Genomic DNA, 17,961 nt, shown 5'->3' with positions numbered 1-17,961 from the left:
TTTGGCATTGCTCGTGGTTTAGCCTTCATTGTTAAGGGATTTGGGGGCATATTATCAAGGGGGTTTATCTCCGCTTTTTTGGCTTTAAAAGCCAAGAAAGCGGAGATAAAATTATCTCCCTATTACCTAGCTGGCGCTAACACCAGTTAGCGACAGCTAGTAGGAGATAGCGACCATCTTGGGCCCCGCTTTGCATGTCAGTGATATTTATCACTAATGATATGCAAATTGGGTGTGCCAAGATGTTAGCGACTGGAAACAGTCGCTAACATCGCTATCTCCTATTACCAACTTTTGGAGATATTCGCGCTAAGTGCGAATATCTCCAAAAGCTACCACCTGCCCTGAGCAGTTCTTAGCCATGTTATCCAATGGGAGGTGGATAACATGGCTAAGAACATTAGCTCGGTAATGCATGAATATCGCTGACTTTTCAGCGATATTCATGCATTGCGGCCGTTTTTTATCGCATTTGCGATAAACCTTGATAATAGCAAGGTTTATCTGCGATAATTTCTGACGATGCTTAGCGTTAAAAAATTCGTTGCTAAGCATCGTTAGCGATAAATATCGCTTAACGTTGGTAATATGCCCCTAGGTGTTTAGGCAGTAGTTGTTCAATCATATATCCCTCACATTCGTCCTTGTTTTTTTCTCCATTTTGGTTCCTGTCTACGGTAGAGGTGTTTTTGGGATCAGACCCCCAGATTAATCAAGAACCCATTTTGCTTTTCCTTAATAGAGAAAAATAACGATTCGCTATTAAGGAATCGCAAAATGCAATGCATGAAGAAATCGTTAAAAAAAATACCAATTTCTTAAAATTCCTTAATTGCGAGGCCCATAGGAATGACTGGGAAGACATTCTCAATTTGTGAATCACAATTAGCGAATCGCAAATTGAGAATGCGATTTCAAGGGTGCAGGGGTGTCCAAAGGACACCCTGTTGCACCCCCTAAAATTGATCATGCCCTTAGGACATGTGTGTGCGCAACATGAAACTTAGAAATATGCACTTTAGTGCATTTTTTAAAGTTTTTGCAAATTACATTGAAGTTCAACTTCATGGTAATTTGCGATCCCTATTAGCGAAATCGCTGTTTTTTAAACTTTAATGCATTGCATTTAAGGAATCTCAATTTGAGATTCCTTAAATGCAAGTAATCGCAATTTTGCGATTTCTTAATTTGCGATTTTTGCATTTGGGATGATGCATCCCAAATGCAAAAATACCGGTCGCAAAGGGGCAGATTCTGAGAATCTGCCCCTTTGCAAGCGGATTTTACCTTGATGCATCTATGCCAGAGTTTGTCAGAGTCCCATGGAGCAGAGGATTTACTTCTACAACACTTTTGAGTTTTTATAGGGTCTTCCGATTTACTGCTTTGCTCGTCCATTTCGTGTAGTTTAAGGTTAGCCGATCCAGATCATTAGCTAGACCGGTTGGGTTTCTATTAAGGTCAATTTAAACTTATCTGCATCACTTTTTGTGCCAGGCTCGCAATTTAATAGTTTTGCAAGGCTTATTAGTGGTGCTCTGTTGAGAAGTGTCAGTGTTAAAATGACCATGTGTGGTCTGACCAGGTGAGTGGTAATGTGGATACATCAGCAAGTAATGGGTTATTACAGAAAATGCCATCCAAAGTATGACCAGCAGAGTGGGTAATAGAGTGAACCAATTGGAAGAGACTAAAACTCAGCACGTTATCAACTAAGTATTCCGTATCTTTATCACCAAACGTTTCTAAATAAAAAATGAAATCCCCTAGTAAAATAAAATTAGACAGGTGTATGCAAGAGTCCAGAATTGCACTAATTGTTGATTAAAAGACAAATGCTCTTCCTTCAACTAATAAGTGGGCGCTAGCTGGGAGCAAACGGGCTTGATTTGGGTGTGCCGGCAGCACAACTGCTGAACTCATCCACTGCACGTTGACTCCACCTCAGGTAAAATACTCTACTCTATGAGACACTGCGTCACTGCACTCCACTGTACCCCTCTACTGCACTCTACACCACGCCACTGTACACGACTCTCTCCCACTCTACCATACTGTACCAGCTCTACTATACTCAAAGCCACTCTACTGTACAACACCTCAACCCACTCTATGAGACTCTACTCTGCTTCACTTTATGACGCTCTACAAAACACCAGTCAACTCCACCGTACCACACACCACTTCACGTTATAATACTTTGATCCATTGTATACTACGCCACTCCACTCTACTCGACTCCACGCCACTGTACACGACTCTCTCCCACTCTACCATACTGTACCAGCTCTACTATACTCAAAGCCACTCTGCTGAACAACACCTCAACCCACTCTATGAGACTCTACTCTGCTTCACTTTATGACGCTCTACAAAACACCAGTCAACTCCACCGTACCACACACCACTTCACGTTATAATACTTTGATCCATTGTATACTACGCCACTCCACTCTACTCGACTCCACGCCACTGTACACGACTCTCTCCCACTCTACCATACTGTACCAGCTCTACTATACTCAAAGCCACTCTGCTGTACAACACCTCAACCCACTCTATGAGACTCTACTCTGCTTCACTTTATGACGCTCTACAAAACACCAGTCAACTCCACCGTACCACACACCACTTCACGTTATAATACTTTGATCCATTGTATACTACGCCACTCCACTCTACTCGACTCCACGCCACTGTACACGACTCTCTCCCACTCTACCATACTGTACCAGCTCTACTATACTCAAAGCCACTCTGCTGTACAACACCTCAACCCACTCTATGAGACTCTACTCTGCTTCACTTTATGACGCTCTACAAAACACCAGTCAACTCCACCGTACCACACACCACTTCACGTTATAATACTTTGATCCATTGTATACTACGCCACTCCACTCTACTCGACTCCACGCCACTGTACACGACTCTCTCCCACTCTACCATACTGTACCAGCTCTACTATACTCAAAGCCACTCTGCTGAACAACACCTCAACCCACTCTATGAGACTCTACTCTGCTTCACTTTATGACGCTCTACAAAACACCAGTCAACTCCACCGTACCACACACCACTTCACGTTATAATACTTTGATCCATTGTATACTACGCCACTCCACTCTACTCGACTCCACGCCACTGTACACGACTCTCTCCCACTCTACCATACTGTACCAGCTCTACTATACTCAAAGCCACTCTGCTGAACAACACCTCAACCCACTCTATGAGACTCTACTCTGCTTCACTTTATGACGCTCTACAAAACACCAGTCAACTCCACCGTACCACACACCACTTCACGTTATAATACTTTGATCCATTGTATACTACGCCACTCCACTCTACTCGACTCCACGCCACTGTACACGACTCTCTCCCACTCTACCATACTGTACCAGCTCTACTATACTCAAAGCCACTCTGCTGTACAACACCTCAACCCACTCTATGAGACTCTACTCTGCTTCACTTTATGACGCTCTACAAAACACCAGTCAACTCCACCGTACCACACACCACTTCACGTTATAATACTTTGATCCATTGTATACTACGCCACTCCACTCTACTCGACTCCACGCCACTGTACACGACTCTCTCCCACTCTACCATACTGTACCAGCTCTACTATACTCAAAGCCACTCTGCTGTACAACACCTCAACCCACTCTATGAGACTCTACTCTGCTTCACTTTATGACGCTCTACAAAACACCAGTCAACTCCACCGTACCACACACCACTTCACGTTATAATACTTTGATCCATTGTATACTACGCCACTCCACTCTACTCGACTCCACGCCACTGTACACGACTCTCTCCCACTCTACCATACTGTACCAGCTCTACTATACTCAAAGCCACTCTACTGTACAACACCTCAACCCACTCTATGAGACTCTACTCTGCTTCACTTTATGACGCTCTACAAAACACCAGTCAACTCCACCGTACCACACACCACTTCACGTTATAATACTTTGATCCATTGTATACTACGCCACTCCACTCTACTCGACTCCACGCCACTGTACACGACTCTCTCCCACTCTACCATACTGTACCAGCTCTACTATACTCAAAGCCACTCTACTGTACAACACCTCAACCCACTCTATGAGACTCTACTCTGCTTCACTTTATGACGCTCTACAAAACACCAGTCAACTCCACCGTACCACACACCACTTCACGTTATAATACTTTGATCCATTGTATACTACGCCACTCCACTCTACTCGACTCCACGCCACTGTACTCTAGAACAAGCTAGTCCACTCTGTGCTGCACCACTCTACTGGCCTCTACTACACTCTAGTCAACTGCACAATACTTTACCCCACTCTATGGCACTGAACAACACCCCACTCACAGGTTACCGCAGTCTGGAAATGCAGGGTTACTCGCACACCACAACATAGATTCCCTATCCTAATTCTATGACACAACTAGGGTATAACCCCGGCCCCTCGGAACTTTCTATAGTGACATGGAATGTTCGAGGTCTGAACAACACCCGGAAGCGTAGACAGGAGGTCCATTATTTGTTACGCCATAATGTGGACATAGCCTTTCTGCAAGAGACCCACCTTTCTAAGACCGATCATCCCCACTTTGCTTCGGGCTGGGGTGTGCACAGATATTTCGCAAACTACAGCAGTTAGCTAGAGGTGCAGCCATTCTTATACACAAAAGAGTCACCTTTAGTTTACATTCTGAGATACATGACGATGAAGGTAGATACGTGTTGGTTCTGTGCTCCTTAATGGGACACAAGATCAGCGTTGGTCTGCATATATGGCCACGCTCTGCACTGCGCTCCATAGCCCCGGAGGTCCCCCTTGAACCCCCATCATTTGCACCACTTACTTTGGTATTTGAAAGCGAACGTGGCGTACACCTGATCTCCAAACTTTATAAAGCATGTGCCGCTATTGTTCCTGTTGATGACAGTAGAATACGCACTGCATGGGAGCAGGACTTGGGCAACCCAATCACGGATGAGCAATGGTCCTTCTGCTGTCCGGCTACCCGCACTGTTTCTCTAAGCAGCAGTCATAGATTAATACATTTGAAATTTCTCCGCAGAACATATACAACCCTATCCAGAACACATAAAATGGATCTGTCCAGACCTCACCATTGTCCCAAATGCAAGGCCCCGAATGCAGATTTAGCCCGTATGGCACGGACGGGCCCGAGGCTACACCCATTTTGGGAGCAAGTACATACCATTATGAGTAGAATCGTACAGGTCGCAATAGCGACCCTACCAGAAATAGCACTCCTTGGATATGTTGCTCAAGTCCCACCCAAGATCAGGAAGTGAGTTGCCATTGGACTGTTATTAGCAAAGAGGGAAGTAGCCATCTACTGGGGTGGGACAGCCTCTCCTTCAATCAAAGGCTGGATGAATAGTGTAGCACCGTGCTGTATGAAAAGCAAACTGTAGGCAAGCACGACCCCCCCACGCCCCACCTCCAGACCTAGAGACATATGGGGTCCCTTTAGAGCGTATTTAACTGCACAGTAGGACGACTCTGCCTCTCCACGAGACCAGGGTATACCACCGACAGGGGTGGCATGAAACACAAATGATATGTAGTGTTTAGACTACATATTACACACAGACACAGTCTGTCTGACAGCTTGCCTGCACAGGGAACAACAGCCATAAAAGCAGGAATAAGTCAGAGAAGTAAGGGGTAACATGCACTACAGCGATGTCAGTGTCTGATTGATGGAGATCGGGATAATGTTGATGCTTCATTGGGTATCTGATGTTGTTAAAGTGTACTATCTTGCTTAAATATCTAGGCAGCATATACAATATTATACTCATGTAAAATGTCTCTGTATCCATTAATGCATGACTTAATGTTCTGTGGAAACCGATAAATAAAGTTATTAAAAAACAACAACACCCCGCTCCACACTGACCGACTGTACCACACTCTACTCTCTATGCAACTCCACTCTACAACACTCTACTATACTCTGTGCCACTATACAAAGGTCTACTCCATGCCTCTACACTACAAAGTACAACCCTCTACTCCACTCTATGCACCTACACCCCAATGTACAACATTCAACTCCACTCTACAACACTTTCAAACAGTCTACGACACATCACTTCACTGTAATGTACAAAACGCCACTCCAGGTTGTAACAATTTACTCAACTCTACACCATGCCTGTCCACCCTAGCGCACTTCACGCCAATATACTACAGAACATGCCACTATAGTATTTGACAAGTACACTATACTCCACTCTACTCCGCTCTACTGTACCACACTCCACTGGGCGACAGCAAACGTTATGATTTCAAACACATTTTTATTAAACATAAAAAACATTGAAACTCAAAAAAACAAACAAAGGTTAAACCTTTGGTATAGAAAGCAAAACTTTATTTATTCTTTCTATACAACCTAGGCTTAAAATACACAAAGATTGCAAATTCATAAGGTATTGTTATAATTTAAATGTAAAACATATTCAACGCCTTCAAATTAATATCACTTAATGTATGCTTTATCTAGAAACCAAACTTAAACTTCACAACTATTTACATTTCTAAACTTGTACTTTTAGCATATAGTTTAGGCAGCACCTTCAAAATATTATAGCACGCACACCTCCATACACAGTGTGTTCAACTTGGTAGCCACACTAACTATAACTCGCACCCTCTCCATGCAGTGTTTACACTGCTCAATGCTATCTCACTTATTTTTAACATAAAGTAAGACGATTCATCCAATCAAAGCACAGTGAGACTGAAATGCTCTTTGGGCGAGACAAACACAGCAACAGTGAGAAAGCTAGAGACTCCAGAGCAGGGAACTAACATAGACTGGAGAGGCAGGGAATCACGAGCAAGGTGCAGGCACCGAGCCCTCTGTAAGTCTAGAGTAGATATAACAAATCTGTTGCAACAGACTTCCAAAGCTGTATGTAGGGGATACCTAAGCCTTTATGCACCAACCAGAAAAGGTAATAGTACTTTCTAAATCAATTTGGAGCAGGGACAGGTGCACTGGCATGAGCAAAGCAGTTGTCCTTCACTCGGGCAGTCCAAAAAATGATGGAGGCTAAAAAGTGGGCGCTCTCCATCTCTAGTCATCGCTTAGAAAAAGTTATCACGTGACATTCAATGGGAACCAAGTACTGAAGATATTTAAGAGTATGACATTTTTTCTTTTGATAATTAAAAATGCAAAGGGCAATATAACGGAACATACAAATGTTTGTCCATAGCTAAGTGGTCTTTTTGGGGTGGGATTTTATAGATTATGTGTGAATGTAAATTCCTGCAGCAACACACTACTTGCAAAAAGGGTCAAATATTAATCATAGTAATGGTAATAGTTTGTTTTTATTACAATGCTCATAACTTTTGTCTGCCTTTTCTGAATAATAGTTGTTATTCTTTCCCAATTAAATTGCATTCAATGGGCTAGATGTAGGTTATCTGATTTTACCGATTCCTAAATACCGAATTTTACCGATTCGGTATTTAGGAATCGGTAAATATGATGTAGGTAATAAATCGGTAAAATTTACTGATTTGGTAATATTTCTTATTACCGATTCGGTAATACCGATTCAGTAATAAGAAATACCTTCCCATTCATTCCTATGGGGCTGGAGGCCTATAGGAATGAATGGGAAGCCATTCACTATTACCGAATCGGTAATAGCCGGAGCATATTCAAGGGTGGCAGGGTGTAACTTTGACACCCTGTTGCACCCCTGAATCGTTAAAATAAGGAATCAATAAATTACCGAATCCTTAAAACCGGCCTCCTACATTAGAAAGGGCTAAATACCGGTCGGTAACGGGAAAATCACCGATTTTCGGCCGTTACCGACCGGTATTTAGCTACCTACATCTGGTTCAATGTATCGATCTTGCAAAGATAGAAGGCTGATTCAGCTTTGGCAGGAGGAGTACCCCTGAAGCAGCGACGCCTCAACTCATTGGAACACTTTCAAGAAACCTTGGACATTAAAGCTTTTGAAAAGACCCGCGCAAAGAGCGAAATCAGGTGGAAAAGGTATTTGTGTTTTTCTCAACTGCAGATTAGCCCATCCCCATTCATATATTTGTGTCTGTTTTATGACAATGAGCGGGTAAAATGAAGGGAAAACCTGGTAAAACGTGTGAAGTGCGCGTTCCAGGCTTGGTGTACGCGCAGCCGTGTTTTATTCATTCAACCATCCGGTGATGTCACCATCATCCGCCATGTCTGAGCTGTTATCTGCTCAACTTTAATGCTCTGGAAGGAGTTGACAGGAACAGCGTCACGCACAACACCTATCAGACTCGACTCAGAAGACCTTTGGTGTCACCAGTAGCTCTATTGGAACGGACACATGCAAATTATGGAAACAATATAATAATACTGCACCTGTCAGAGAGATAGCCAATCAGAATGGCTCCCATAGTGACCCCGATGAAGAAGAAGGTGGCCGAGGCCTGATTGAGCCACTTCCGCTCGCACACGAGGTCCCACTGAAAGGCAAAGGCAGAGCTAGTGTTATAAAAGACTGATCGCAGAGAGAGTCTCCATGCCATGATGGTTTGCCCCATGTGCCCTACTCGGCCATTGGGTTGGCAGAACCCCCTCATTACATGCATTCATGCACTGAGATCAGCATAGACCCATGGCCGTCTGTTCTGCTGGATTACCCCGCCAGTGTTTCACGCTAAAGCCGAAGAGCCCACGAACCACTTGTCAAATGCCCAGCCTCTCACAGTGAAGACTCCTTGGATTTACAGACAACAGGATTGATTTAGATCTCGGCGGACAGGTTACTCCATCTGCCAAAATATAAATCCCATAGGATATAATGGGATTTATAGTTCGGTGGACGGGATATATCCATCACCATTGTGACGGAGTACCCCGTCCACGGAGATACTGTCTTTGGCCTCATTATCCACCACTTGTCTTTCTAAACTGCTTCTCTGATCTCCAGGTGGCCTACAAGGGCAAGACGAATCTTGTGTTACCATAGAAAATCATTACTGTGAGCCCAGTTCAAGAGTGGAATACTTGTCCACTTCACAACCTATGATGGAAGTGCCTACAGGCCCTTAGCATTTGAGCTTCTACCTTTATTGATGCATGTTGTGTTTCAAGACACGCCAAGCTCAGCGTGGTCGGGGTGCTGGATCTAGCTTTCAGTTGCAACCTGTGCTTACTCCCCTCAACTCTGGAACACACCAGAGACCTACGGCTTTCCCAGGACACTCTGGCCTGTGAATAAATAACTACACTAGAGATGATGATTTCAAGTTGGCCTTTGCTTCTCTTCCGTTTCTTGCTTTACAGGGTGCAAAGAACAAATTGTATCAGTTAGACCACATAAGGAAATAGACAGTTGTTTTTAGTAAATGTTTTAAGCACAAAATAATATCATGCAGAGGTGTAACACCTAAAATATTCAAGGTTAAGATTGTACTGTTATATCTGGAGAGCAATTTTAATCACAGTTAGAGAGTTGAGCAAAAGTGTTATCATTGAAGAAATAGAAGCATCACATTGGCTCTCAACATTCGTCATTGTACACAAACTATGCAGTTTGATTAGTGTGCGTGTTAACTGTAGATCCCCTCAATGCAATATAGACAGATAGATACCTACTGCCATCAGATGTAGCCCAACTATTAAGGAGTTCTTAAGTACTTTACAAAACTATCTCTTGTTACTCAAAACCCGTAGCGGCTAACATCCTGACTTAGGGGCATATGTAGGTAATTTCCATTTTGCGATTCTCAAATAGCGATTTTTAAGGAATCGCTATTTGAGAATTGCAAAATGGAATGTAGGTAATAATTCTAACATTCCTTAATTGCGATTAGCGAATTGCGAATCGCAATTAAGGAATGAGTGTCCCATTCATTTCTATGGGCCTAGAGGCCCATAGGAATGAATGGGGATACATTCTCAAATTACGATTTTCTATGAGAAAATCGCAATTTGAGAATCGCAATTCCAAGGGTGCCAGGGTGTCCAAAGCACACCTGTTGCACCCCTGGAATGTGCCTGTAAGTACATGTGGCGCACATACATGCCCTAAGGGCATGTCTGTGCGCCACATGGCACTTTGATTTTTTTTTTAAATGCATTTTGAAAGGAAATCGCAAAATACCATCTTCTTGAAGTAGGTGGTATTTTGCGATTTCTTGAGCCAAAATCGCAATTTTAAATGCACCCCTACATAGCATTTAAGGAATCGCAAAATTGCAATTCCTTAAATGCTTGAGAAAAATAAGGAATCGCAATTTTTGCGATTCCTTATTTTGCTAACTGGCACCTACATATCAAAACGCCGTTTGCGATTCGCAAACGCCGAAATTCACCGAAATTCGCCAGATTTCGGCATTTGCGAATGGCAAACTCTTACCTACATATGCCCCTTAGTCCTCAACTACACCATGGAAATGTCATATAACTCTTTCTAGATTGTCTCCGGATTTATATTATGCCTGCAACATTTCAGCGATACAAAAGGGGATGATGGACGGAGCGTTTGAGCAAATCAAACACTCACCACCAGTCAACTGATCTGGGTTTAATCCATCACCATTCTTTAGCTCACTCGGCCACCCCAGTTCAGACATGACTATATGCAAATCAGTCTGACCCTGTGCCTCATGGGAACAGTCCAGCCCGAACTGCCAAGCTATGTCTTCCCTGGACCGGAAACAAGCATCCTGGGACCGGTTTCGGATTCATAATCCTCATCAGCCAGGCTATCTTGAATCCAGTGGCCAAGTGAGCAAGGGACTCACGTCTGAGCATACCCCGCCACACTTAGGGCGAACAAAGCGATACAAAAGGGGATGATGGACGGAGCGTTTGAGCAAATCAAACACTCACCCCCAGTCAACTGATCTGGGTTTAATCCATCACCATTCTTTAGCTCACTCAGCCACCCCAGTTCAGACATGACTATATGCAAATCAGTCTGACCCTGTGCCTCATGGGAACAGTCCAGCCCGAACTGCCAAGCCATGTCTTCCCTGGACCGGAAACAAGCATCCTGGGACCGGTTTCGGATTCATAATCCTCATCAGCCAGGCTATCTTGAATCCAGTGGCCAAGTGAGCAAGGGACTCACGTCTGAGCATACCCCGCCACACTTAGGGCGAACAAAGCGATACAAAAAGGTATGCTCAGACGTGAGTCCATGGAAGACACGGCTTGGCAGTTCGGGCTGTACTGTTCCCATGAGGCACAGGGTCAGACTGATTTGCATATAGCCATGTCTGAAATGGGGTGGCTGAGTGGGCTAAAGAAAGGTGGTGGATTAAACCCAGATCAGTTGACTGGGGGTGAGTGTTTGATTTGCTCAAACGCTCCGTCCATCATCCCCTTTTGTTTCGCTTTGTTCGCCCTAAGTGTGGCAGGGTATGCTCAGACGTGAGTCCCTTGCTCACTTGGCCACTGGATTCAAGATAGCCTGGCTGATGAGGATTATGAATCCGAAACCGGTCCCAGGATGCTTGTTTCCGGTCCATGGAAGACATGGCTTGGCAGTTCGGGCTGTACTGTTCCCATGAGGCACAGGGTCAGACTGATTTGCATATAGCCATGTCTGAAATGGGGTGGCTGAGTGGGCTAAAGAATGGTGGTTGATTAAACCCAGATCAGTTGACTGGGGGTGAGTGTTTGATTTGCTCAAACGCTCCGTCCATCATCCCCTTTTGTTTCGCTTTGTTCGCCCTAAGTGTGGCAGGGTATGCTCAGACATGAGTCCCTTGCTCACTTGGCCACTGGATTCAAGATAGCCTGGCTGATGAGGATTATGAATCCGAAACCGGTCCCAGGATGCTTGTTTCCGGTCCATGGAAGACATGGCTTGGCAGTTCGGGCTGTACTGTTCCCATGAGGCACAGGGTCAGACTGATTTGCATATAGCCATGTCTGAAATGGGGTGGCTGAGTGGGCTAAAGAATGGTGGTGGATTAAACCCAGATCAGTTGACTGGGGGTGAGTGTTTGATTTGCTCAAACGCTCCGTCCATCATCCCCTTTTGTTTCGCTTTGTTCGCCCTAAGTGTGGCAGGGTATGCTCAGACGTGAGTCCCTTGCTCACTTGGCCACTGGATTCAAGATAGCCTGGCTGATGAGGATTATGAATCCGAAACCGGTCCCAGGATGCTTGTTTCCGGTCCATGGAAGACATGGCTTGGCAGTTTGGGCTGTACTGTTCCCATGAGGCACAGGGTCAGACTGATTTGCATATAGCCATGTCTGAAATGGGGTGGCTGAGTGGGCTAAAGAAAGGTGGTGGATTAAACCCAGATCAGTTGACTGGGGGTGAGTGTTTGATTTGCTCAAACGCTCCGTCCATCATCCCCTTTTGTTTCGCTTTGTTCGCCCTAAGTGTGGCAGGGTATGCTCAGACGTGAGTCCCTTGCTCACTTGGCCACTGGATTCAAGATAGCCTGGCTGATGAGGATTATGAATCCGAAACCGGTCCCAGGATGCTTGTTTCCGGTCCATGGAAGACATGGCTTGGCAGTTCGGGCTGTACTGTTCCCATGAGGCACAGGGTCAGACTGATTTGCATATAGACAAGTCTGAAATGGGGTGGCTGAGTGGGCTAAAGAATGGTGGTGGATTAAACCCAGATCAGTTGACTGGGGGTGAGTGTTTGATTTGCTCAAACGCTCCGTCCATCATCCCCTTTTGTTTCGCTTTGTTCGCCCTAAGTGTGGCAGGGTATGCTCAGACGTGAGTCCCTTGCTCACTTGGCCACTGGATTCAAGATAGCCTGGCTGATGAGGATTATGAATCCGAAACCGGTCCCATGATGCTTGTTTCCGGTCCATGGAAGACATGGCTTGGCAGTTCGGGCTGTACTGTTCCCATGAGGCACAGGGTCAGACTGATTTGCATATAGCCATGTCTGAAATGGGGTGGCAGAGTGGGCTAAAGAATGGTGGTGGATTAAACCCAGATCAGTTGACTGGGGGTGAGTGTTTGATTTGCTCAAACGCTCCGTCCATCATCCCCTTTTGTTTCGCTTTGCAACATTTCAAGGCGGGTGTTTTAATTTTGGTAAGTCAGATTTGAATACAAAATGGTTGTGGAAGACATTTTATCCTGGAACCAAATTATTTGTGTTTTTTGATTCTTTTGAACCCTCAAGTTCAATGTTCATGTGAGATACAGGCTAGTACATTTTGTGAAATTCTGTGCTAAAAATACTCTATCCCTACTTGTAACTGATGTTTGTGTATATCTGATCTTCAATATGTTGCTGCTCATCTTTCCTTAAGTGAGTCACAACATTGCATTCCACTTCCAAACGTTTTGGTCTCTGTGCATCTCTAAATCAGTCTGTTGCCCTATGTAACAAATAAATGTGCTCTTCTGTTTTCCACTGCTGCTGTAAATAAATACATTCAGCCAATATAGGTGAAGGGGTGTGTAATATGCAGCTTTCACTTTATCAGGGGAATATAAGATGTAGAACATATGTGAGGTATCAATTTGTTAACCATATTTGTCAACAGCCATTGGTGGAGAATGAGGGAGGAGCTGCTGGCTGCCAGCAGGGTATGCTGACGATAGAGATATCAGTTTGAGATTTGTGAAGACATCTTTTTTAAGGGACCAGGGGCACAAAGAGGGCACATCTTAGGCTTATGCAGTAGGTGCCTACCCTATTCCCCGCCAAAGGGTCTGACAAGGTACTTTCAAAGGGAAACACTGGTTAGGTTTCGATGTGGGAAATTAGGCTTGATGGCAAGTAAAGTGCTGCCAAACTGATATCATTGAAGGAGACACAGGTAGCAAAGGCATGGAGACACTACAAGGTGCTACTGGTATCGATATGGCGTATTTCAGGCACAATCAAAGGAGTGGCTTGGGTGCCCACCATCTGAGAGTTACATAATTATTCTCCCCTATTGATGCAAATTATCCCCGTTAAGGACCTTTCAACAGTCGCTGTGAGTCCAACCCCTGTGGACCATTCCCTGAAGACCTTCCTTCATTGATTATGGCTGTCCCTTGTATCACCTTGTGCTGAGGAAGACCCGCCGTGCCTATTAGTAAAAAACGCACTCCATTGGGTCGAAACGTCGACGTGCTCGTGATACTTCTGACCCTACTTTCTCTTCCCCACGTGAAACAGAAATTTAAAATCATAAGCTGCGCAGCGCTTTATGTACCAAGGGATGGATTTCCTCTTATCACAAATTCTCTCTCTTGACCATGTATCTTCTTCCTCAGCTCCTCACACTTATAAGTTATTAGATGTATTACAGTCAGCATCCCAATTATATAAGCATCTAACACTTATTCCTGAAGATAGAGACAAAACAGAGATAGAACATCCTTGGGAACTCTATTTGCAAACCACTTTTTCCATTCCTTTATGGAATAAAATTTGGAACAAAATAACTAAATCTTCCAGAGCCGCTAATACAACTCAATCGTTGTTTTATTTCTATAGCTGACTTTTGATGACTCTTGTTACATTACATACAATAGAATCTGCTGTTCCTTTTAATTGCTGTTCTCGTTCTCAACTCTCAGCAGATCTTAAACACATGTTATTAGAATGTCCTCTTATTTATAAATTTTGGTTGAGTTTAGCAACAAGATAAATACTTTTTTTAATACACAGGTCCCATTTAATTTTATTAAATTTTTTCTAGGTAGTACTTCCGACCATTGGTCATCCCTGTCCAAAGATTTGTAGTGGTAAATTTACTTCCGGCGGTTGCTTTTCAACAAATTACGAAATCTTGGAATGATTCATCTCAAGGGTCTTTTCAAGCATGGTGGTAAGGATTTTGCTGCAACCACAGACTTGATAGAGCATATGTTTATCCAGTTACACTTGCAATTAAAAGCGATCTCTTATGGCTACCCATGACTACTTTTTCAAATAACTCTGCCCGTAATTCACAAATACACAATCCTCGAACTGAAGAAATGCCTAAGCCTCCATGAATTGTTCTTTATTAATAATATTTGGTTTATTTGTTTAACGCCTTTAGATCTTTTTATAGAATGTTCTGGTACGGTTATGTATTTAATAAGTTTCTTCCTGATGGTGTTATGCATTTTATGCTCAATAAGTATTTTGTTTCTTTTTGCATTATAATTTATTTATTTATTTATTTTTGACACTTGTAAAGCGCTACTTATACCCTTAGGCGTCAAGGCGCTAAAAACCATTATTGAAAAAGTGGGAGAGCAGAGTAAACAGAATGACAGCTGAACATGGTTAATGAGAGAACAGCCAGGTTTTCACGAGTTTACGAAACTGAAACAGCGTAGCACTTCGTCTGATGTTGAGAGGCAAGGCGTTCCAGAGTCTGGGGGCCGCCACCAGAAAGCGACGGTCTCCCCAGGACACTGTTTTGGTGCGTGGGACAGACAATTGATTAAGAGTGGCTGAGCGTAAAGCTCTTGTCGGTTTGTAAAATTGAAGTTTGTCTCTCAAAAAATGTGGTCCTCGATTATTTACTGATTTAAAAACTATACAGAGAGCCTTGAAGTGGATCCTTTTTTGTACAGTCAGCCAGTGAAGGTCTTTTATATTTTGGGCAATAGGTTCGAACTTTGTTTTGCCGGTAATGAGACGGGCTGCTGCATTCTGTATAGTTTGAAGTTTTGTGGTGACTCGAGATTGCGCATTGAGAAATAAGCCGTTACAGTAATCCAGGGATGAGAGGACAAGAGCCGAGACCAGTGTCTTTATCGCAGAATCGGGTAGAAAAGGACGAATTTTGCGAATCATTTTTAGTTTTAGGTGCGCTGTAGATGCTGTCTTATTGGCATGATCCATGAAATTCAGTCCATCATCGAAGATAATCCCCAGATTCCTGACCTTCGAGGTCGGTGTGGGAGGGGTGCCAAAGGTTTCTGGCCACCAACTGGTGGACCAGGCTGGAGACAGTGGACCGAAGATAAGCACCTCAGTTTTCTCTGAGTTTAGCTTTAAACAGTTGGTTTCCATCCAGTCTCCTATGTCTAGGAGCCCTTTCTTAAATTTTTCAGCTACTTGCTCTCCGTCACCCTTGATCGCCAACACTAGTTGGGTGTCGTCGGCGTACGAGGTAAGGCTCATCCCATGAGCTTTGATGGTCTTAGCTAGGTCCGACACATAGATGTTAAAAAGTGTCGGACTGAGGGATGAGCCTTGAGGGACACCACAGGGGGCGGAGAGTTGTGCTGATTGAAATTGCCCTAGGATGACCGCCTGCGTTCTATTGGCAAGGAAGGAGGCTATTAAGTTTTTGGCAGAGTGACAGATGCCAAATCCTTGGACACGGTCGACCAAGATGTTGTGGTCGACCGTGTCAAAAGCCGCTGATAGATCTAGCAGCACCAATATGGCAGTGCCACCTTGGTCCCTAATCTCCCTGATGTCATCCGCGGCTTTAATCAAGGCGGTCTCGGTCCCGTGAAATTTTCGGAACCCAAACTGCGTATCGTCCAGGAGCTGGTGAACCTCGATGAACTCAGAGATCTGGGTGTTCATGATCTTTTCGATGGTCTTAGCAATGAACGGTAAGCTGGCAATAGGTCGGTAGTTTTTCAGCTCATTTTTATCGAGCGAAGGTTTTTTTAGCAAAGGCTTTAGTAGCGTATTTTTGAGCGAATTGGGGTATTGGCCTGACCGCAGTATCAGGTTACAGACCTGTGTGAGAGCTGGCAGGATGACTTCTAAAGCTGGTCTGAGGACAGATAGGGGGCAAGGGTCGAGGAGTGAACCTGATTTAATGGTCAGTAGTGTGTTTTTTATTTGCTCCTGGGTAACTGGTTGAAAACACGGAAAGACATTAACTGAAGAGGGGGTAACAGAAGATGTGGCGACCGGAGGTGATTTGGAAGAGAATGCTTGGTAGATGTCGTCTACTTTGGTGTAGAAAAAAGATGCAAGAGCATCACACAGAGATTGTGACGGGGGAGGCGTGAGGTCAGGGGAGTTTCCTGATAAAGCTTTGGTAATAGAGAATAGTTGTTTACTAGAGTTCCTGGCCTGCTCGATTTGGTCAGTATAGTATTCTCTTTTAGCTTGCGCTATCATATTTTTATATAGGGCAACAGCTTCCCTATAGGCAGACTTACTGACAGCATCATAGTCTTTCCTCCAGATTCTCTCCTTGCTGCGGTTTATCTGTTTTTGTGTCCTAAGTTTGTCATCGTACCAAGGAGCGGAGGGTTTAAGTCGGTTGCTAGAGTGTTCCTTGGAAGGGGCTGATTGGTGGGATGCCTGACCAATCCAGTCATATAATTGCTGGAGAGCTATATTGGGGTCGGCAACGAACTCTGGACAGGATTGTATAAGTGTAGACTTGAAATTTTCTAGATTTATATTTTTCCAATCTTTAAACGGTAGTTTAGGGACCGATTGGGAATTGTTATAATAATCATTGTGAGAAGCAATGTTCGCAAAGATTGCAAAGTGATCTGTCCACTGCATGGGCAGAATGTTGGTGATTTGGAGTCCTTCTAAATTGGAAAAAATAGGGTCCAGAATGTGGCCCGCTTGGTGAGTGGGGGACCTAACAAGCTGTTTTAATCCTAGATTGCCTAGGTCAGAGGTGAGGGCAACGGAATCAGCTAGGTGATCAAGATCCAAATGGAAATTCAGGTCACCGAGAACTGTGAAGCTGGTTTCTGTAGCTACAGATTCCATTATGGAGTTTAAGCTGGACAGAAAAGTAGTTTTTGATCCCGGGGGCCGATATATTAACATTCCCTTAAAGTTGAATAAGGGGGAGATGTTGATAGAAAATTGCATGGCCTCACAGGCAGTGGAAGGAATGACGGTTGTTTTCACAGGGTAAGTGTCTCTGGCGATTATGGCCAGCCCACCCCCTCTTTGTTTGGGCCTATCCTGACAGTAGGCCTTAAATCCTGGTGGCACAGCGATGACCAGATCTGGCTGTGAGGATTC

At 44.1% G+C, this 17,961-nt stretch overlaps 1 protein-coding gene across 1 annotated transcript in view; it reads right to left on the bottom strand.

Annotated features, from left to right (window-relative positions):
* LOC144762139 (solute carrier family 22 member 7-like) overlaps positions 1–17,961 on the bottom strand; it is a 204,532-nt gene that overhangs the window by 64,255 nt on the left and 122,316 nt on the right. Inside the window, exon 3 of the mRNA XM_078647286.1 lies at positions 8,434–8,537. Within this exon, the coding sequence (XP_078503412.1) occupies positions 8,434–8,537 (104 nt within the window). The remainder of the gene's footprint in view (positions 1–8,433; positions 8,538–17,961) is intronic.

The sequence above is a fragment of the Lissotriton helveticus genome, chromosome 6 (genome assembly GCF_964261635.1).
Source record: "Lissotriton helveticus chromosome 6, aLisHel1.1, whole genome shotgun sequence".
Classification (NCBI taxonomy): Eukaryota; Metazoa; Chordata; class Amphibia; order Caudata; family Salamandridae; genus Lissotriton; species Lissotriton helveticus.
Note: the sequence above shows the minus strand (reverse complement) of the source record. Positions and strands in the feature narration are given on the sequence as shown.